Consider the following 22735-nt stretch of genomic DNA (forward strand, 5'->3'; position numbering starts at 1 on the left):
ACAGTGTGTGAAAACCTTGTGAAGACTTACAGAAAACGTTTGACCTCGGTCATTGCCAACAAAGGGTATATAACAAAGTTTTGAGATGAACTTTTGTTATTGACCAAATACTTATTTTCCACCATAATTTGCAAATAAATTCTTTAAAAATCAGACAATGTGATTTTCTGGATTTTTTTTCTCATTCTGTCTCTCATAGTTGAGGTATACCTATGATGAAAATTACAGGCCTCTCTCCTTTTTAAGTGGGAGAACTTGCACAATTGGTGACTGACTAAATACTTTTTTGCCCCACTGTATATCGTGAAATGTTCATTGCGTATTCGGAACATGGTGTTTTAGGTGGATGACAACCCTGATTTCATGTTTTGAGCGATAGTTTGTGAGGTTACAACACCCCGACAGCCCCTCAATACCTAGTGACATGGGCTGCTCGACATTCCATCGCGGCATCGATAATTAATTCGCGCATGCGCAGAACGCTTGTCAACAAAGATGGCGGCGCCCATCGAAGCAAACTTTGACCATAAATACAGTCAAAATATTGAATTACCAAGCGATAATTGGCCTCAAATGTACCGAACACTGGCAAAATATCGTGAACCCTTATAGATCCACACGTTTCGAACCACATCCATGCTAAAATCATATGAATCCCATATAAACTGAATAGACGGTCGTAGCCTCATAGTGCTACTGTCAAAAACGTAGTGACTACGCACGAATCGTAGTGATTGGCATCTCTGCAAACACGAGCTGTTTTGGCTTTAGCTTGTTAGATCAGCCCTGCCGATGTTGTTCAGCCGTGCTCATCTCCTCTCCGTGCTAAGCCTCAGAGTGTCCTCGCCCTCTTTCCGAATCACGGACGGAATTCTAAAAAATCGAAACGTGCTGCGGTCACGAGTACTGTTGAGACCACAACTGTATACAGCACAAAGGTACGGCAGAGCTAAAAGAACGCTTAAAGCAATGGAAAAACAAAGAGTTGCGCACGCATGACTATGTTTTGTCTGGAACGTCGCTTGACCCCGCATTTGTACATCCACCAACATGGCCGACATCCGGGTTTCTGTTTTGCTTTGACGTCAGTTGTAAGGTCAAGGATACCAAGACACGACAGATAAAATGTAATTCTTTGGAAGACTAGTTAATTTGCATGGCTTAAGGTCTGGCTGTATCATTTCATGTAAATGATTTAGTTTTGAAAAGGCGGCTGGCATCAGAACAGAGAAATAAATATCTAATGAGAATTTTTGCATACTGTTCAGAACTCTCTGTAACCGAAGGTCTCGGGGAATCAAGTACTTTAAGTGTGTGTGTTTTTGGGTATCATATCTGCCACAAATAGGACTCCTGCACACCACACCAACTCACTGATAACGATAAAGATCCCCAACAAGAAGACCACGACAGCGAAGACCAAACCGCCAATCCGCACTGACTCGTAGTCTGAAAGGAGAAATGAGAGGATTATACACAAAGTGAACAGAAAATTTGGGAATATTTTACAGGAATTATGCAGGGACACTTGTACATGGTCTATGAATACACCACTCCCGCCAGACATACTCTGCAATGATTTATATTATAATCAAGTATGCAAACATACAGATACATCATAGATTGATGGTTCAGTGGTCTTCTTAAGACAAAGCCTTTGTCACATACATTACAGAACAGTGAAATTCTTTGCTTTGCATATCCCACCTTTTTAAGAAGTTGGGGACAGACTGCAGGGTCAGCCATGATACAGTGCTCCTAGAGCAGAGAGGGTTAAGGGCCTTGCTCAAGGGCCCAGCAGTGGAAGTTTGGTAGTGCTGGGACTTGAACCTCAACCTTATCATCAGTAACCTACAACTGAGCCACCACTGCCCCTAAAGTGATGAGTTTTTAACTGTTGACACGCAGTGGTACCTAGTATCCATGCTCTAATCTTACAAACTTGTCCTGTTCATTAAGGCCTTCAGTACAATCTGAATACGGGAGTCAAAATATTTTGGACTTAAACCAGGGCTTTGAACCAGAATTTTTTTCCTATTGGTTCGTTCCGAACAGAAACGGAGTTTTAACGTTTCCGGTTTTGGGTTCCACCATTAAACAGATGTTCCCGAACCGGTTAGAACAAAAAAAAAATTTCGTTCCCGGAACGGTTAATTACGTTCCCTGTCAGCTGTTTAACAAATGGCTATATAATTATGTCTCTGTCTCATCCAGCTTAAGCCAAATGTAGGCTAATTCTATTACAACCTTCATTAAATAAGACAAGAAATAATTCAAAACAATTATTATTTCAAATGTTGGCAATTTGGATTCTCAGTATGTCTTCCCATCTACACAAACAGAAAAAGTGCCAAAAATGAAAGATAATTCGTTTAGTGTGTTACCAAAGGCTAGTCAGGCCCTATGCATTGATAGGCTAACAGAGGTTAACGTCATTTAATGTTCGCGAGCCTCTCATTAACGTGGACAAATATATTGATATCGTGTTTGAAATTGACGTTTTTGAATAACGATAGACTGCAATATTTACCTCTTATTTAAGAGGTGGAGACGTGATAGTAGTCCACCCTCCCGCTCTCTCCATTCAGTCAGCGAACGTCACACAGGAAGTGAACCCCAGCGGGTCATAGAAACTTGCGCAGGACAAGAATGACTTTTTTATTTGTAGGCTACGGAAACTTTGAGGAACGAAATAAAAACCGGTATTAACCGGTTACCATTATTTTTAATAAGCGTTTCTGTTCCGGAACATAAAAAATAATAAAGTTTCTGGTTTCGTTTCTGTTCCATGTGAAATAGAAAAAGTTCCCGGTTTTCATTTTCGTTCCTTGAACCGGTTCAAAGCCCTGACTTAAACTCTACAGCTTGGTCGATCTCCAGCAATGTGGTGGTTCAGTACGTCTGAGCAAAGCAGTGATGTTAGAACCTATGAGAGCAGCCTTGATGATAATAAGCACCACAGGATTACCCTGACCCATCATTATCACGACTAGCATGTCTTCTGGCTGAGGAAAATGACTGGAGAGCTAAATTACTGTTTGGTAAACCCTCAAGTGGATTTCCTGAGCTGAAACTTAAAAACATGTATTTCCTGAGAGCACATTTCACTGCAGTAAACACTGCATTACTGCCAATTAGCCTCTATGACACCAATGGCTTATAAGAGAAATACAAGATGTGGACACCATGTGATGAGCCTTTTCAACATCATGGGTTTCAGTGCTTCATAATATCTTCTTAAAAAGATCACTTGTTCAGGGGAGACTACTACAATAAGTGTTCTTGGTAAGAGAACGAGGCTTACTCAAGTAGCTTCTCAAATTTATAAGTATATTTTTCATACTGGTATAACATACACCACTAATGGCATTAATGATTTTCATTCATTTTTGGTACAGCCATTGTTACATCTACAGTAGGGAATACGCGCACAAACTTACCCCACATCATCAGTAAGAGGTACCGGTTGGCACCGTACGGTATGTCCTTGCTGTTTGTGTAAATTTTTGTCGGCAACGTTTGCACCCGCTGTACTCTTGCACTATGTTGTTATATGGAGATTTGCAGTCCTGTGATGTCTAATGTCGCACCATATACCAACTGTATATGGTTGAAATGACAATTAAAAAAAAAAAAGCCTTGACCGAAAGGAATAAATATGAACCTGCCACATGTGGTTTGATCAGTATTCTTAAAATTAAAAAAAAATAAAATAAAAAAACAAGGAGTGCTCCGGGAGCAGAATATCCCCCGCTGGCAACTGTGCCATAACTCTGGTAAAATGTGACTGAATTGAACGAAATTGCAATATGCGTTTTTTACAACATAAAACAAAGAATCCTGTCAAGTTTCAGGAAATTCCTCCAAAAATTGTGAGAGGAGTTGATTTCAGAAGGTGAGCACCCTTCCCGGGAGGGAAGGACGGACTAACCGACCGACCGACATCGCCACGACATAATCCCCCTTCAGGCCTTTCAGCCAGCGGGGGATAAAAATGCTGTTGTTTTAGCTCATGATGTGCATTAGGGGACAGTCGGGGCTCTGAGTTGATTTCAGATGACTAATGACCTCACAGTGACTAATGTATTTGTCATCTTTATCATATGACAATACACCTGAAACGTAGCTCCCTTCAGTTGCTTGCTGGCTGACCGCACTTTCACTTTTTTTTTTTTTAATGCTTTATATAAGTTGACCTTAATATTGTCATTTTTATTTTAATAAGGGGAGGCCCTCGAAAATCCATCAGGTTTCAGGCCTCCCCTGCATGTCTTTGTATTTGTTAAGCAAATTTTTCAACATTTCATTGCCAATTCTTAAAAAGAATTGGTCTCAGGGTTCCCGCTGGCACTCGTCACGCTCATCATGGACGAACATAATCCATCTGTGACGAAGAGAAAATTACTAGCAGTCGTCACAGTGACTAATGTATTTGTCATCTTTATCATAGGACAATACACCTGAAACGTAGCTCCCTTCAGTTGCTTGCTGGCTGACCGCACTTTCACTTTTTTTTTTAATGCTTTATATAAAGTTGACCTTAATATTGTCATTTTTATTTTAATAAAGGGGAGGCCCTCGAAAATCCATCAGGTTTCAGGCCTCCCCTGCATGTCTTTGTATTTGTTAAGCAAATTTTGTTCTTGTATGTGCAATAAACAAATCAAGTCATCTTTTTTAGAAATCCCTTTCTGGAAAAGCCAGTGTGGTGGTATAATTATCTCTGCGTGAACCAAACATCGACGCAGTCCAGGCTGTGGAAGTTTTTTGGGCGAGCTTCTTCAAGCGCTGAAGATGGTTTAACCTTCATCCTACCAAGTGGGGTCCATCTGGACCCCGCACCTATACGTTTGTTTGCCATTTTAAAAATATGTGACATACTGCCTCACCGTTTTATGAATTTGTTGGAATTTATGTCTTAATTAAAACACTAAAGCACCGGAAGATCAGCTTTTTGCATTGTGAAGGTATAATTAATTTGTTACTGGGGTCCAACCGGACCCCAGAGTAAAGTTTATCTGTCTTTCATTTTATAATTGAATAGCACACTGAAAGTTAACTTCTTTTATTTCTTTTATGTTCCATAATGAAACTACCAAGGCATTCCTTCTTGGGGTCCGTGTGGACCCCACTGCTGCAATAAGCACAGGCTGCAAAACAAAAGCCCTAAATTATTTTACAATTACTTTTTTGTTTTAAATTCTGTAAGAAAAGACCTAAGTTGTAATCCAGAATGTTTTACAGCTGCATGAGCTGCAAAAATCATGTATATAATGCCAATTTTTTTTTGTGGCGCTATAATTTGCTACATGTATGCTAGTTATTGCAATATTATTGCAATGTTATTGCATTTATAATACATCATTGATATTCAGCCATAGTGGATTTTGTTCTTCAATAAAGTTATGTCTGTTTGCTGCATTGAATTGGTTCTTACTGCATTGATTTCAAGGTATTCCCTCCTGGGGTCCATACGGACCCCGCCTGGTAGTTTGTGTATGTAAAATTGGCTGGTAGGATGAAGGTTAAGTGTGTTCTTTATGCCTTGGGCCCTTTAGTGTATTGCTGTTATTAATACAAGATGTTCTGAACAAAACTTATCTGGTGATTTTGTCTTTATAAGCTTTAATTTTAAAGAAAAGTATTGGGGTCCAAATGGACCCCACATGGTAAGATTAAGGTGTAAAATAGCATGGTAGGATGAGGGTTAAGGGCTGGAACAGCCATGGGGAGGCGCACTCAGAGCCCCGACTGTCCCCTAGCACATTAGGCCATGTCTGTAATACAGGGGTCAGTTTTAAAAAGAGCCAAAGTGAAAGTGCTGTCAGCCAGCAAACAACTGAAGGGAGATACATTTCGGGGGGCGTGGCGTGTTGAGTCCCCATGGTGAACGTATGATGTAAAACGTGGGGTCATTCAGTGTCCGGTTCGTAAATTGACGGGAAAATCAGATTCCTTCACTGTTGGTTGGTCTAAGACTCTTCTCGATTCTGTTCAATTGTAAATCAAGTTTTGCGTTCAAGTTAAAAGTAAGGGAAGTCCCAATACCTCTTTTGAATAATTCCATGCTAAAATAACCTTTAGTAAGCTCAAACTAAAAAGAGTTTGAGCCTGATGGTGCACAGGGTGCCCAAAAGCAAGTCTCTTATTAAAAGCTGGAGTGGGATTTTATACGTAATGGAGAGGCCTAGCTGTACCTGTACAAATATTTGAATTGTGCCAGTTTGGTTGGTATAAACCTGTATTAAGTCCACTTTGATATAATCGGTAACTAAGAAAAAAAAAGACTAAGTGAAGAGGAAAAAAAAAAGTGAATACTTCTTCAGCTTGATTTTTCAAGGAAAAAAAGTGAAGAATATTTTTCGGAACCCTGCTGTCATGAAGATCTGACTTTAAAAAAAAAAAAAAGGAAAAAACTGCTTTTTTTTTTTTAAACATCTCAACTTAAAAGATATTAAACTAAGAGCAAAGATTGATGTTCTTTGACTCGCTGTGCAAAAGCCTGGCCCTTGTAGTGAAGTTTTTCCATCTACTTCAGCAAACGGAGTGAAAACACAAATATCCACTGACCTTCCCAGATGTTTCCTGATTAGAGGGGAACTTTTTGAAAACCACAAACCAAACCGTCATCCAAATGTATTATTCATACAATCAAAGTGTTAGATAAACCAAAAAAAAAGGCACAAAACTGAAGGTGGTCTGATGAGGCTGTGCACTGAAATGGTGTAGTTAGGGCTGCACGATTATGGAAAAAATGATAATCACGATTATCTTGATCAAAATTGTAATCACGATTATTCTTGATGTTAGGGAAATCACTTAAATTTTATTTCACTATATTCAAACAAACAATATGAACAGCTTTCAGTGCAGAATGAAATTTAAAAGAGAAATTCTGATTTCCAAATGACAAATAAATGAAATTTATCCAAGAAATTACCAAAGGATGAAGGAACTGAAAACTCAGTTGCAACAATTACATAGCATTATACTGAGGTCTACAAGTTTTTAGCTAGAAAGACCAGCCTATCAACATGCTCTGGCTTTAAACATGAGCGAAGGCAGGTCACAACATTGCCTCCAGTGCTAAATACGCTCATCTGTTACCGACTCTCACGCTATCACCCCTTGAAGAAGATACCGCCAGTGTTGCCAGACACTGCTGACGTTTTCCAGCCCAAAATATGTTCAAATCCGCCAAAATGCACTTAAAACCGCCCAATCTGGCAACACTGGATACCGCTGCACTGAAGCTCTGCGCACTTGGCTTGCTTGCTTATTTAGGCGGAATAATGAAACCTTACATGCGTTGGTTCGCCCCCTAATGGTTTGGCGGAGTACTGGTCAAAAAGTGCTTGATCAGATATGCAGCAGAGCTCGCATTTTAAATGGAAATAAATCGCGATTTTCATTTAATTTAATCGTGGCAGCCAAAATCGCGATTTTCGATTAAATTCGATTAATTGTGCAGCCCTAGGTGTAGTGCAGCTCTCCTTCAGAATGCTATCCATGTTCACTGTCCATCAAAAACTGGAATTTCCTCTGTTCTTTGTGCCAGATCATTGCCTAAATAGATGAAATCTCACTCCACTTACCATAATGAAATGGGCTGTCATCATCTGGAAGGAGAAATACATTAAAAAAAAAAAAAAGACATGAGACTTGGCTGTTCACCATGGCGTTTAACATACATAGTGCATTAGTTCCCTGCAACAGCTTCCCTACTCTGGTGTAAAACTGACTGAACTGTAAGAAACAGAACCCAAAGTGGTTCTTACACTTCTGGTAAAATCAGGCTTGGCTCGCTTTCTCTCTTGACACCTACCAAACTGGCAGTTTCTTCCACACTCCAGACTATTTGCGGTCCTGGAATGTGCTGCAGTAATAACAGCTCACGAGCAGAGGAGCTTCACAAACGTTTTCTTTCCCCTGCTGTGGTTCAAGCATTTTGTTTTACATTAAACAGGAGCGAGCTTTGGCCTGGAACCTTTCTCAGTCATGTCTCGTGATAGAAATACATGAAATGAGAAACCATTCTTACCGTGCCCATCATCCATCGTTGAGGCTGGAGAGACAAAGCAGAGAGGAAGTCATTACAGAAAACACTAAAAGAAAGGCAACGCATTGTAACGTTCCAGCACTAATGAAAATGCTAAGTGAATTAGTATTAAATAGTTACATAAGATAGAAAAAGTTCTGATAACTGTGTAAAAATAAATAAGTAAATCAAAATAATAAAAAGGAAGCCAAAAAGCCGCCTGTATTTAAGCTTACATAACACCGTAGCATTCCCATGCACAAAACACGTGCACACTCGCTCGCTCACTCACAGAGACAGTCGACCTCTCTCTCTCTCTGGTATACACAGATGAAATACTATTAATCGATTTATTACTGCACGTTTATTACTCCCATGGCTACACATAACTACAAAAGGAAGTCTTATGTCTTCCAGTTCTTTTGACATGAATGGTTGGGCAGAATAAACCAAAGATTTCCTCATGGGGACCAAAAAAAAAAAAGTCCCCACAACATCAAATGCATCTTTTTTTTCCTTCATCACCATGGGAACATTTGAATAATAAAACAGATGTCACAGACACATACACACTTCCACCATGGCAACATCTTACCAAAAGCAGGCTACAGAGTACAGACAGGAAAGATGAACGAAACACACACACACAAGCTAATGAATGGGGTGTTTGTGAAGAGAACCAAGAGTGGTTACCTTACTACCACCACAAACCCGAACAAACACTGGCTCAGATTCTTTGACATTTCAGACACCACAGTGCAAGTGCGCACTGCTCTGTGTTTATATATGGAATTACATTTGCATGTGCACAACAAAAGAAAGAGTCTGAGAAAGGTGTCAAGCTCAACTTATTCTCAGGAATCGCCCAGAACACCGGGGGTGTCACATTAAGGTCATGTATTACTGTGCACTGGCCAAATCAATAATAACCAGGGCTTTGAACCAGAATTTTTTTCCTATTGGTTCGTTCCGAACAGAAACGGAATTTTAACGTTTCCGGTTTTGGGTTCCACCATTAAATAGACGTTCCCGAACCGGTTAGAACAAAAAAATTTCGTTCCCGGAACGGTTAATTACGTTCCCTGTCAGCTGTTTAACAAATGGCTATAAAATTATGTCTCTGTCTCATCCAGCTTAAGCCAAATGTAGGCTAATTCTATTACAACCTTCATTCAATAAGAAATAATTCAAAACAATTATTATTTCAAATGTTGGCAATTTGGATTCTCAGTATGTCTTCCCATCTACACAAACAGAAAAAGTGCCAAAAATGAAAGATAATTCGTTTAGTGTGTTACCAAAGGCTAGTCAGGCCCTATGCATTGATAGGCTAACAGAGGTTAACGTCATTTAATGTTCGCGAGCCTCTCATTAACGTGGACAAATATATTGATATTAGGGCTGCACAATTAATCAAATTTAATCGAAAATCGCGATTTTGGCTGCCACGATTAAATTAAAATCGCGATTTATTTCCATTTAAAATGCGAGCTCTGCTGTATATCTGATCAAGCACTTTTTGACCAATACTCCGCCAAACCATTACGGGGCGAACTGACGCATGTAAGGTTTCATTACTCCACCTAAATAAGCAAGCAAGCCAAGTGCAGTGTTGCCAGATTGGGCGGTTTTAAGTGCATTTTGGCGGGTTTTGAACATATTTTGGGCTGGAAAACGTCAGCAGCATCTGGCAACACTGGCCAAGTGCGCAGAGCTTCAGTGCAGCGGTATCTTCTTCAAGGGGTGACAGCGTGAGAGTAGGTAACAGATTGAGGTGAGAGAGAAAAGCTAACTATGTCGGAACCACAGACTATTTAGCACTGGAGGCAATGTTGTGACCTGCCTTCGCTCATGTTTAAAGCCAGAGCATGTTGGTAGGCTGGTCTTTCTAGCTAAAAACTTGTAGGCCTCAGTATAATGCTATGTAATTGTTGCAATTGAGTTTTCAGTTCCTTCATCCTTTGGTAATTTCTTGGATAAATTTCATTTATTTGTCATTTGGAAATCAGAATTTCTCTTTCAAATTTCATTCTGCACTGAAAGCTGTTCATATTGTTTGTTTGAATATAGTGAAATAAAATTTAAGTGATTTCCCTAACATCAAGAATAATCGTGATTAATAATCGCGATTACAATTTTGATCAAGATAATCGTGATTATCATTTTTTCCATAATCGTGCAGCCCTAATTGATATCGTGTTTGAAATTGACGTTTTTGAATAACGATAGACTGCAATATTTACCTCTTATTTAAGATGTGGAGACGTGATCGTAGTCCACCCTCCCGCTCTCTCCATTCAGTCAGCGAACGTCACACAGGAAGTGAACCCCAGCGGGTCATAGAAACTTGCGCAGGAGAAGAATGACTTTTTTTATTTGTAGGCTACGGAAACTTTGAGGAACGAAATAAAAACCGGTATTAACCGGTTACCATTATTTTTAATAAGCGTTTCTGTTCCGGAACATAAAAAATAATAAAGTTTCTGGTTTCGTTCCATGTGAAATAGAAAAAGTTCCCGGTTTTCGTTTTCGTTCCTTGAACTGGTTCAAAGCCCTGATAATAACGTTAGTGTGAATTAAGTCCAAGGCATAGACTGTAAAAATAATGGACAAAGCCTCTGTGATGTCACTCATAGGATTTCTGAAGAGCGGGTTTGAAACTCAAATAAGAAGGCAACAGGCATCGCCATCTTGGTAGCGCCTGACTCCGCCGAGTCCATAAATGGAAAAAGGGGCAGGGACAGTGAAGCCTGGCTGCTGGAACACGCCTATTAAACTCGAAGCTAACAAGCTACCGGCTAAACTAAAAGAAGCTGCTCCATAAGATACACTGGGTGTGTAACCGTCCGATAACATTTGATCACAGAGGGTTGTCTTTTCAATCTTAATAATTGATAACATTAGTGATACCATTTCCTCTGACAGCTTAGATAACTAATGTTAGCCTGGTTAATAGCTAGCTTGCTAGCGATCTAGCTAGCTAGTAGTGGCTGAGGTTAATAGCAGCTACTGTTAGATGGTCAGTCTATGATTGTCACATAGCACAGTGTATTTGATATGAAACAACTGACCAAACAATTTAAGAGAGAGGTGTCTCTTGGTGAACTGTTACGTGACTTTTCATGCTGAATGGATATTATTTCTATGTCAATCTCCAAAATGTAATTTTTTTTAGTCGCTCAAGCTGTCAAATTGTCAGTCTGAGCCTAGTTTACTGACCCCGATAAACTTCAGCCGCGACGACGTCAAAAATATTGCAAGGCAAATACAATCTAATAAAGCAAATTAAAGTAACTCACAGGTGCAGTAGTGTGTAAAGGCTGTTTGCATGGAAAAGCTCGGAGATGAAAATAGGCAAGGCTCCATAAATTATTTACATGAATCCATCACCTGCGGTGAACTTGCCTTGAGTTCTGAGGCAACCCCAGCTAGCGGCCAACAAGAAATTCACCCCGTGTACAGGTGGCAACTAGCTATAGAGACCGAGACTGTTTTTTTGTACCAGGCTGTAAACTATTGCCGCTTTTCCACTACAAACGCGGCTGAGTCGGGCTGAGTCGAGCTGAGTGGGGCTGTTGGAGTTGCATTTCGACTACAACCGCGCTGAACCGTGCTGGCTGGAAGTGGGTGGACACATTGGGTGGAGTTAGCGAAAGTGGGTGGACGTCACATGATGTCGTTAAGCGGCGCAAACAGTGACATCAGTGATCTTTTAAGCGGTAGTCTCACGACCCGGATAGTAAACAATAAACATGGAGGACATGGAGTCGTTAGTGTTGCTGGTCTTGGTGCTGTGGCTTGTTGTCACCGACAACGCCAACAGATACTGGCAAGAGCGTATAGATGAGGCGAGGCGCATAAGGCTTCAGAAATTCTCGTAATTCTTCTTCTTCCGGGTTTACGGTGTTTACAGATCCCAGCGTGGTCGCGGGGCGTGTGTGGGCATGTGAGGACACTCCTCCTCACCAATCAGTGCACAGGGGAGTGTCTGCTCACGCCCCCAGCCTCACTCAGCTCGGTTTGGCTCGCTTCAGCCCTACTCCAAAACCGTGCGAGTTTTGGGTGCTAAGCAGGGCTGAAGCAAGCTGAGTCGTGCTGTTTCGAGGTAGTCGAAACGCGAGCCGTGTCAGGCTGAAGTGAGCTGAAGCGAGCTGAAGTGAGCTGAAAAAGGGTAGTGGAAAAGGGCCATAAGGAATCAATTTTGTGCCAAAATGTTCATACAATACTTTTGAAAAAAAATCAAACAAAAACAACAAATCAGAATACAAAAAAAGAAAAAAAGTCAATTTTTTTTAGACTGGCAAACAAATTATTCGTGTAATCGTGCAAAATATCAGTCTATTACTCTTCAGAAACCTTTTATTTTTGTTCCGCGTCTTTCTCAGTTTTGTTTGACGTAATTTATTTTGGTTGCGATTCCAGCTTTCTCGTTTGCGCTCCCTGACTTTTTGCTTGCAGTTTTGGCACAAACTTCACGTGTGGGTGGGCTGTCCAGGAATGCATTCCCATTGGCTAACTTGCGTTTGACTGACAGCTACGCTCAGCCATTCCCTACTCGGATTCTGGCGGACTGTTTGACGAGTGACCGATCCATTGACGGTAAACAAGGATCGAGTGGACTTCAGTGGCGACTATGATATTGAATTTACACTTTGTTGAATTAATTCAATATCATAGTCGCCACTGAAGTCCACTCGATCCTTGTTTACCGTCAATGGATCGGTCACTCGTCAAACAGTCCGCCAGAATCCGAGTAGGGAATGGCTGAGCGTAGCTGTCAGTCAAACACAAAAGTTACCCAATGGGAATGCATTCCTGGACAGCCCACCCACACGTGAAGTTTGTGCCAAAACTGCAAACAAAAAGTCAGGGAGCGCAAACGAGAAAGCTGGAATCGCAACCAAAATAAATTACGTCAAGCAAAACTGAGAAAGACGCGGAACAAAAATAAAAGGTTTCCGAAGAGTAATAGATTGATATTTTGCACGATTACACGAATTTGTTTGCCAGTCTAAAAAAATTGACTTTTTTCTTTTTTTGTATTTTGATTTGTCGTTTTTGTTTGATATTTCAAAAGTATTGTATGAACATTTTGGCACAAAATTGATTCCATAGTAAACATGTTTGTTTTCGCTGTAAAGTTAGACATTTTAACATGGAGCTCTATGGGAATTGACTCGCTTTTAGAACCAGCCTCAAGTGGCCATTCGAGGAACTGCAGATTGTAGTGCTTCCGCATTGGCTTCACTTTTCAGGAGCGGCGGCTGCTGCTTGGTCGAAGGCCGTTAAGTTATAGTCAAGGTTCAAGGTCTATCAATAGGAAACGTCAATAGACAACATAGTCTTAGATTAGGAAAAAGCTGTAAGAAAAATATAAGCTGTATTTAGAATATAAACACAGATATAATCCTAAATAACTACACTGTGGCAAGAGTTAAACCAGCAACATGGAAAAAGTCATTCTTCAACTGTGAAAAACTGAAGAGCAGTCTTGAATGATGAAAAAAAAAAAAAAAATTTTTCCATTCATTACTTCATCTTCAGTAAGCACTTTGTCCTGGTCTGGGTCTCGGTGGATACACAGACAATCCCAGTTTCACCACGGATGTGATGGGGGGGGGGGGGGGGGAGAGATGACTGGAGAACCCAGAGGAAACCCACGTGGACATGGATCTTTGTTTAAAAAAAAAAAGCCACACACTTTCATAAAGAATTCTAAGCTTTAGCACTCAGACAAAGTAGCACTTGAGGGTCTGTGCGATGACTAAATTCTACACTCTTTTGCAATGTTTAGACAGCCAGTTGTGAAAAGAATTTTCATTTGACTTGAGGGAAGCGTGACACTGCAATTTGTTTCCTTTTATGTGTATACAGTAACGAAAATCATGCAGCCATTTTGGTGTACTCTGAGGCAGAGCATGTTTCAATCAGGAAGATCCTACCAAACAAACCAAATGCCAAACAAAGCTTTGCCAAAAACAGGTGCAGAGACACATTCCTTGCGCACACATCTAAGCCTCAACTCACTTACCTGGCATCTCCCTGCCAAAAGCTGAGCCTACGCACGCACGCACACACACACACACACAGTCATTGTCATAAAGGGACTTTTCTCGGGGCCATTAATGGTGTCATTTACCCCGGGCTTGCTCCATGTAACATATTTCTAACTGGTGGAGATGGACAGACACGTGTTGCTTTTTGCATCTTCTCTACATTCTCTCTCCAACTATTTGCTTAAAAACCGGTGACGCAGGGCAGAAAATAAGGTTGAAAACACCGCAAGCTAGTCACAACGGCTTAGAATAGTCAAGGATCCATCAATGGAGACACATGAAAATGAAATTCCTCAAAATATCACCTTTTCCTCCCCTAAAAAAAAAAAAAGTTTACATTTTGTACCAGTTTTAGCCTGTAAGAGTACAAAAAGCAGCAGAGACGACATTAAAAAGAACACTCACCCAAAACTGGAGCTAGGTGGGAGAAACAGAACAGCACTGCTAAAGAGAGCTCCATCTCGCCTGAAAAACAAGAGTGTGTGTGTGAGAAACAAAGTGTGTGTGTGTGTGTGTGAGAGAGTGAGTGAGACCACACCCACCCCCCACCTGCGCTCTTGATTATATAGTGCTACTCTGAACCACTTAAATGTACAATAAATTAGGAGAGGAAACTGCCCTGGAAGGGAAAAAATAATTTTCCAGTTTAAAAAAAAACAACCTTGGTTAAATAATAAATAAATCTGATTACGTCGTCTCAACTCTGTCCGTATCCCATCAACACTGAAAAAAATACGTATTGCCACGAGATTTAATCAAGCATGGCAACAATTTCCACACAAAATCTTACTAAAGCCTAGGTCACAACCGGACGTATGATTTTTTGGCCGTGCGATTTTTGGCATTTCCCCAAATCGCTACTTTTTTTTGTTCATGGAGAAAGACGCACGTTGGCCGTAAGTTTGTCTTGCAACCTGAAAAAAACGTAAGCGCCCGTAGAGTTTGTTTGACATGACAAAGAACCTCTGCGGCCGGTCTGTGGCTCGAAAATCAGCACGTCACACGCGCGCCCTCCGTGCGTTTCTTGCGTTTTTTGCACGTAGACCGGCTGCAGGAGCACGTACGGCCGGTTGTGACCGAGGCTTAAATGTGACCTAAGTAACAAATTTGTAAAATTAATATTTTTCAAAAAGTAAATCTAACTAATAAAAAAGCGCTACTGCACAAATACAGTACCAGTCAAAAGTTTGTACACCCCTACTCTACTCATTCATAGGTTCTTCTGTATTTTGACTATTTTCTACATTGCAGAACATCAAAAACTATGAAAGAACATGGAACGTATACGGAATTGTGTGGTGAAACATTTCTTAAAACACTATGTTTTAGATTCCTCAAAGTAGCCAGCGTTTACCAAGACGACGCTTTGCACACTGTTGGCGTCATTTTAACCAGCTTCATGAGGTAGCCACCTGGAATGCTTTTGAGTTAACACACGTGCCTCGTCAAAAGCTAACTGGTGCAATTTCCTGCCCTCTTGGGGCGTATTCACACCTACGTTGTTTGGTCCGGACCAAACGACTAAACGAACCAAATTTCCCTTGGTCCGGACCTTTTGGGTTGGTCTGAATACAAACCACCGAACTCTGGTCCGGACCAAACAAGCGGACCGAGACCGAGCTGCAAGGTCGGACTCGGTCCGGACCAAAGGAACCCTGGTGCGGACCTTTTGGAGGTGTGAAAGCAGACCGGACCTAATCTGACAGTTTTGCTTTTTTGTACATCGGGAGCTTCCATCGTTTGTCGAGCATTATGGGAAACAGAGTCTTGACACTCGACCGCAAAGTGCAAACACTGTTTCGGTTGTCAAGGGAACCTTACAACAGTCGTTCAGTCATTCAGACCAGTGGTAGGCTAGACTACAAAAAATGAGTAGGGGGCAAACGTGGGCCGAGGAAGAAACGCGTACCCTTGTGGATATATGGGCAGATGTCCACATATCTGAGCTTTTGGAGAGAACACAAAAATGCCGACGTGTTTGCTGTATTCAGTGAGAAAACGAAGAAGGGGTTCACGCGCTCCCCAGAACAATGTCAGCTAAAACTGAAGAAACTCCGTCAGACCTACATTAAAATCAGGGACATTCTTTCAAAAAGTGGCGGTACTAACGACGCAAAAAAGAAATTCATCTATTACGATGGATAAGGCGAATATCCCGACACATACCTCCTCCGTCTTGCGTGAAGAGCCAGAACTGTCACAACATGATGTGCGCTCATCAGCGCTATCCTCCGTAGCCGCCTTGCCCTTTGAAGTCGTCGTTGATAAATTACTTGTACAACAGCATAGTAATCGCACAATTGTGAAAACAGTAAAAACTGGAAAAAACATATAGCTTTGATGACATTAAAAAGAATAACAGCACGGAAAGCCTCCATGACTACTTTTGAACTTAACGCTTTGTGCGCGTGTCGTCTCTGACCAATAGCTGAACGACCTCAGGGCGCGTGGCTTTGTTGACAGATTTTGGTCCGCTTACTAAAATGTACAGTGTGAAAGCGAACCGCACCAAAATGAAAAAATAAAAAAAACATTTGGTTCGGACCAAAGCAAGTGAACTATCGAACTATCCTGGTCTGAATACACCCTTAATATGTTTGAGAGCCAACAGTAAATAGCCCTATTCCACAATTGTAGTAATCCGTCAAGAACCGCTCAATTAAGATAAACGACATCCATCATTATTTTAAGAAATTGTCTTATTTCATTTTATAAAAATGAATAAATTAGAAGGTGTCCAAACTTTTGACTGGTACTGTACGTGTGTGATGGTCAGGCATCCACGTTTTTTTGGCCATATGGCGTACGTCACACCATCATGAAACACACCAAGTGTAAACACGTATAACAATTTAAAAGTGTTTTGCTCAAGTCAGCACGACTAAAAATGAGTACTCCAGCTTTGAGTCATCCACCCTTCATACAGAATTTTTTTCGGCTCTTCTCGTGAGGGGTCGCCACCCAGTGGCCCTGTTCCACATATTTTAATTTGGCATAGGTTTTAACACCAGATGTCCTTCCTGATGCAACCCTCCCCAATCTATCCGGGCTTGGAACCGGCACTAAATATGCACCGGCTCGTGTAACTCCAGTGGCTGGGTATTTTACCTCATCTGCAGGCCTTTGAGCTGTGGGAGGAAACCCACGCAGATACGGGGAGAACATGCAAACTCCACCATGCCGCCCCCACCCTTCACACGCAATAAAAATACAAAATAGCTGAGAAGCAAAGATTTGTTAATAATGTAGCCATTTATCCACTGCACGTCCCAGTTCTGCACATAGAGCTCTCCTAAACAGCCATTTTCGTGTGCTTTGTGCGCCAACACACCGGCCAAACCCGTCAGCTCACTAACAAGCCCTCAAGAAAGAGCCGAGATGTTAATTTGGGGGGATTATTCAAAAATGTCTCTGGGAACATGTGCTGTTCACTAGGAACTGTTAAGAGATTTAACTTTAGGGGAAGAGGAAAAAGGAGGGATGGTTCAGTAATGCCGCTTTTCCACTACAAACGCGGCTGTGCCGTGCTGAGTTGGGCTGAGCGGGGCTGTTGGAGTTGCATTTCGACTACAACCGCGCTGAACCGTGCTGGCTGGAAGTGGGTGGACACATTGGGTGGAGTTAGCGAAAGTGGGTGGACGTCACGTGATGTCGTTAAGCAGCGCAAACAGTGACATCAGTGATCTTTTAAGCGGTAGTCTCACGACCCGAATACTAAACAATAAACATGGAGGACATGGAGTCGTTAGTGTTGCTGGTCTTGGTGCTGTGGCTTGTTGTCACCGACAACGCCAACAGATACTGGCAAGAGCGTATAGATGAGGCGAGGCGCATAAGGCTTCAAAAATTCTCGTAATTCGTAATTATTCTCCTTCCGGGTTTATGGTGTTTACAGATCCCAGCGTGCTCGCGGGGCGTGTGTGGGCATGTGAGGACACTCCTCCTCACCAATCAGTGCACAGGGGAGTGTCTGCTCACGCCCCCAGCCTCACTCGACTCACTTTGGCTCGCTTCAGCCCCACTCCAAAACCGTGCGAGTTTTAGGGGCTAAGCAGGGCTGAAGCGAGCTGAGTCGTGCTGTTTTTTGGTAGTCGAAACGCGAGCCGTGTCGGGCTGAAGTGAGCTGAAGCGAGCTGAAGTGAGCTGAAAAAGGGTAGTGGAAAAGGGCCATTTGTGACAAAAACAAATCTTCAAACAAAATTTTACACAACTCAAATTAACCTATTAGAATTACTTAATGTTAACTTCTGTATTACATTAATTCATGTGTATGTCTAAAAATCAAAGTGTATCTTTTACTTTACTAGATAATTATTTTGCAAGTGCTCACAAAACTAGGAAAGAGAAAAAAAAAAGGTAACATTTACTTCCCACAAGTAGGTTTAAAAGTTAATGTCGAGCCCTGAGCACTCTGTGCAGCGGTGGTTCTATGCTCGCTTTGTGGATCCATGGCGCAGTGTTCCGGGCGATGTTGCCTGGTGGCATCACAGCGGCTGTGCGAGACATAATTTCGTGCGCTGTTTTGTAGGACTGTGGGTAGCTATACCACTGGAATTTCATCCTGATTCCTTTTTGGTGGACTCCCCCCCCCTTTCTCCAATTCTAAAGCAACCTTGGGTGTGAGAAAGGCGCTATATAAATAGAACTTATTATGGCATTTTCAATTCACCGCGACGGTTTACTGCAGGCGCCACCGGCAAACAAAGAAATGGTTCTGCGTACGCGCAGCAGAAAACTCTCATGTTGAATATTCGCATCAGCGCCGATGTGTGACATCATGTTGTCTTGACAACCATATTGAGCGCTCATTCTCCATTGGGTAGAGTGACGATACACGTAGGATAAGCGATATGCTAACAATATTGCATGCTATCGAACCAAATGAATGAAACCTGCTGGAAGGAAACAGAAAACATGTTTGTATTCCATCGAAAAGTGTCCTGTATGCAGGAGCGTATCAAGCTTTCCAAAAGTGAGGGTGTTCTGGAATGGGGAAGCCATATCATTAGAAATCGGTTTATGGCTATTGAGGTATTTCACCCACGTGACCAAGTCATGTGATGCTGCCATTTTGGACGGCACGGCTCGAATCCGTTTGAATGCGAGGAAGGCGACAAACGAAAAACATAAAAGAAAAAGGAGCGAGATGCAGAAAACACCTTCACTATCCAGCGACGTAGGGCATTTACAGGGCGAGCAGAGGGAGAGGTATTTGCAAAAATTGAGGTTAGCAGGCTTAGAGAACGACGTTTACCTGCTTCCACCAGGATTGTTCACTGACGTACGGAAGTACACGAAGCCCTCGTCTTTACCTGACTTCGGCCCACATGATCTGTATACCTATGTCATTAAAAACCCATCGCCATACACAGGTATTGATCTGAAAGCGTATAAGAGTTTGGATGCCTACAAATATTTTGTGTCAGGCTGGGTAACATGCCTACATCAGTGGGTCGTCCCTGGAGCCGGTGGTCGCCATCTTATTACAGCTAAGGTTTGTTCACATTTTCATTTACTTTCGGTCCTCAGGATAAACAAAATGTTATTAAATGTCATTGAAATAACTTCTTAGTCTGTTGAGACATGGCCCGTTATAAATTTGCTGTTACCAGGCAATGACCAAGAACTGTATTATTAGGGTCGGTGTAGTTGTAGTAGTGTATTAGCAACTAGCTGTTAGCACTAGCTAATGTCAACAACATACTAGCTGGTATGTTACTGTAGCAATGTTTACGTTCAGTCATTTGGATGACTGTTAAAACCTTTCAGTCTCAAGTTTTTCCTTTACTGGATTTACTAGTTCACTGAGCTAGCGTGCTCGGGCAAGCTGGGAGCTAGCGCGCGCTAGCTCAGTAAACTAGTAAATCCAGTAAAGGAAAAACTTGAGACTGAAAGGTTTTAACAGTCATCCAAATGACTGAACGTAAACATTGCTACAGTAACATACCAGCTACTGTTGTTGACATTAGCTAGCTTGACGTTCAAAATGGCGGACACCGGGGCGTCACGTGACCCTGTGACGTCAGGTGAAATACCTCAATATACACGCCCGGCGTGTACACCGTGATGTACTGTCAATGACCGATATGGAACTTTTTCATACCCATGGTCCATGGATGCAAATGAAAGGGAGGACAGCAGAAAGCCTATTAATCCAGTTGACTCCAGCCAAGTTCTGCATTTCATGCAGAGATCCATCATGTTGGGTTTTGGTGTTGTTACTGCCAGGGCTATGTAATTATTCAGTAAGTGAAGGCAAAAAGTATTGAGTGATAATTCTAGGTAACAGGATACTGTTCTATAACAGAGATGTCAGTATTGCTGCCTACACTGGTATACACTGATATAAACAAAACCAAAAACTTCACATAGCCCAAGAAGTCATACACAGTGTATAGATCATACACCATCATGCATAACAATTTGGACTGGGATCGCTTTGTGTGAGCAGGAGGCATGGCTAATCAGTTCATGTTGGAGAAGCGCAGCATCCTGGAAGGACCTCTTCAGTATAGCATTCAAATAAGACGAGGCAGTTCCTGCTTTTAATGTCTTTAATTATTCAAACTCGTGTACAAAACTTGTTTGCATCATGCATTACATCAGGTTTAATGCATAAAATTTGAAAATGATGCAATAGACTACACATACAACAAACACTTAATGGCCAAATAACATTACTGTACAACATTTATTGAACATTCATTCGATTTGAAATGCCTTTAAATCTCAATTGAAAAACTCTTCTAAAAAGTGATAAGCAGCACGGGCGATTGCTCTAAGACAACGAGGGAGGCTCAGCCTCCTCTAAAAATGCCGAACATCGTGTAGGATGAATTGCGCTAGGCTTATGTTATAGCCGACCTTATAACATTGCTATTTCAGATCCAGAATCATAGAATTATATGTGCTCAACCCAACTACAGTGCGAAATCATTCCGTTATAACTTTCCCCAGTTCGCCTAATGTGTGCGTGAGTTTTTCCTCCTCGTGACAGCGCGATGCAGCCCAGACTCAGTGGATTGGGAGCTATGTGCTTGTCAATCTCAAAATGCAAGACGATTATTGGACAAATACTGCGAAAATGCCCGCCCACGGAGTCTCACGGACTCCCAGCCTCAATGGACTTCAATGGCATTTGGGAGCGATGCGCTTTTCAATCTCAAAATGCAAGACGGTTATTGGACAAATACTGCGAAAATGCCCGCCCACAGACTCCGAGCCTCACATGGGAGGGACATGGCAGTTTCCGTGAGGAGACTGGTGATTGGTGAAAGCGGCCGGATATTTTCTTTGATTGACAGCTCGTTTCAACTTTAGACAGGCAGCGGACAGTGTTGCCAGATTGGGCGATTTACCGCCCAATTGGGCGGTTTTAAGTGCATTTTGGCAGGTTTTGAACATATTTTGGGCTGGATAACGTCAGCGGTATCTGGCAACATCAGTTCAGTCCCATGCGGATTCGCAAGTGCTGTGGTGTATTGTAAGAGATCGGCTTACATTTCGATTTCATTCATTACATACGGTTTCTACCAGCTTTTTTAGTTTGTATATATTTTCATTGTAAATAAAGTGTAAATATATAGTGTTGTCAAGTTTGCTATCTTAGTTACAGAAATTTCGTTTATTTGAGTGACTGAACTTGAACTTGAGGGGGCTAGTCAGCTAGCAAGAAAGCTGCGCACAGATGCCAAGCATTGCTGATTTAATTTTGGCGAAGCCATTTGCCAGTCTTCCTTTCGAGGAAAAAATTAAAATTAAAGAGCAGGGTAGACCAACGCCTCAAATTGACTTGGTGAAAAAGGTCGGGAATAATACTCGTTCCTTTCAGCTCTCCTGGTACGAGAAAGTGAATTGGCTAACAGCAAGTGACCCACATCGACAACAGTAAATAGGCTACTTTAGTAATATGTCATGGATGGACCAAAAACACAGAATCTATTTAAAATGTTTATGCTGAGTATATTATATTGGAATATATGTTTTTCTGGATATGAATTAAACACCGCTACAATTTGGAAAACATTTTTAAACAAAAACACAGCCAAGGTCAATTTTTAAACAACATGCCACAATTTTAAAATATAAAATGTTAAAATATCCCCCCCCCCCCCAACACCATCATCATGTATATTGGACAGTAGGCTAATGGGCCAAAAGAACCTGTTATTTCACAGTTTGTGACCCTGCCAACAATCAGCCAGATCAGAGGCAAGAGTATGGGCAAAATTGATGTGTTTTTTCTTTTAAAATCTGGAAATATCGTAACCGACCAGCCTCCCCTGTTTGAAAGACTACCAGCCGCCACTAATAAGCAGTTATAATGCATGAAAAGTAGACTTGGTATAAACACACACTCGTAATAAAAAACTTGCCTCAACTGACTTTACAACTAGTAACTACTATTAACACAATCTTTTAGGGCATGGCGCCTGGGACAACTGTTTGAACGACGGCATCGCAAGCGCTTTGAGAAGGGTCTGTCTGCAGAGCCAGGCACAGTAAGCACCGCATGCGACGTCAAACCTGGAACGGTGAATCAGGAGCGGTAAAACTGGTGTTGGCTCTGCAGACAGATACTGTATTATTGAGCGCTTTCGGCACGCTACGCAAACTGGCTATTATATTCACGCAACTGCTG

The 22735-nt window shown here is 41.7% G+C and overlaps 1 protein-coding gene across 5 annotated transcripts in view; it reads right to left on the minus strand.

Moving 5' to 3' along the window:
- fxyd6l (FXYD domain containing ion transport regulator 6 like) overlaps positions 1-22735 on the minus strand; it is a 55012-nt gene that overhangs the window by 20506 nt on the left and 11771 nt on the right. For 3 of the 5 annotated variants that reach the window (XM_060921245.1, XM_060921246.1, XM_060921244.1), the window contains exons 2-6: positions 14500-14559; positions 14070-14096; positions 8042-8065; positions 7596-7619; positions 1375-1449 (exon numbers count right to left, since the gene is read on the minus strand). In XM_060921245.1, coding sequence (XP_060777228.1) covers positions 1375-1449; positions 7596-7619; positions 8042-8065; positions 14070-14096; positions 14500-14554 — 205 coding nt within the window. In that variant the 5' untranslated portion in view covers positions 14555-14559. The remainder of the gene's footprint in view (positions 1-1374; positions 1450-7595; positions 7620-8041; positions 8066-14069; positions 14097-14499; positions 14560-22735) is intronic. The other 2 variants (XM_060921247.1, XM_060921248.1) reach the window with 2 other exon arrangements.

The sequence above is a fragment of the Neoarius graeffei genome, chromosome 5, assembly GCF_027579695.1.
Source record: "Neoarius graeffei isolate fNeoGra1 chromosome 5, fNeoGra1.pri, whole genome shotgun sequence".
NCBI lineage: Eukaryota > Metazoa > Chordata > Actinopteri > Siluriformes > Ariidae > Neoarius > Neoarius graeffei.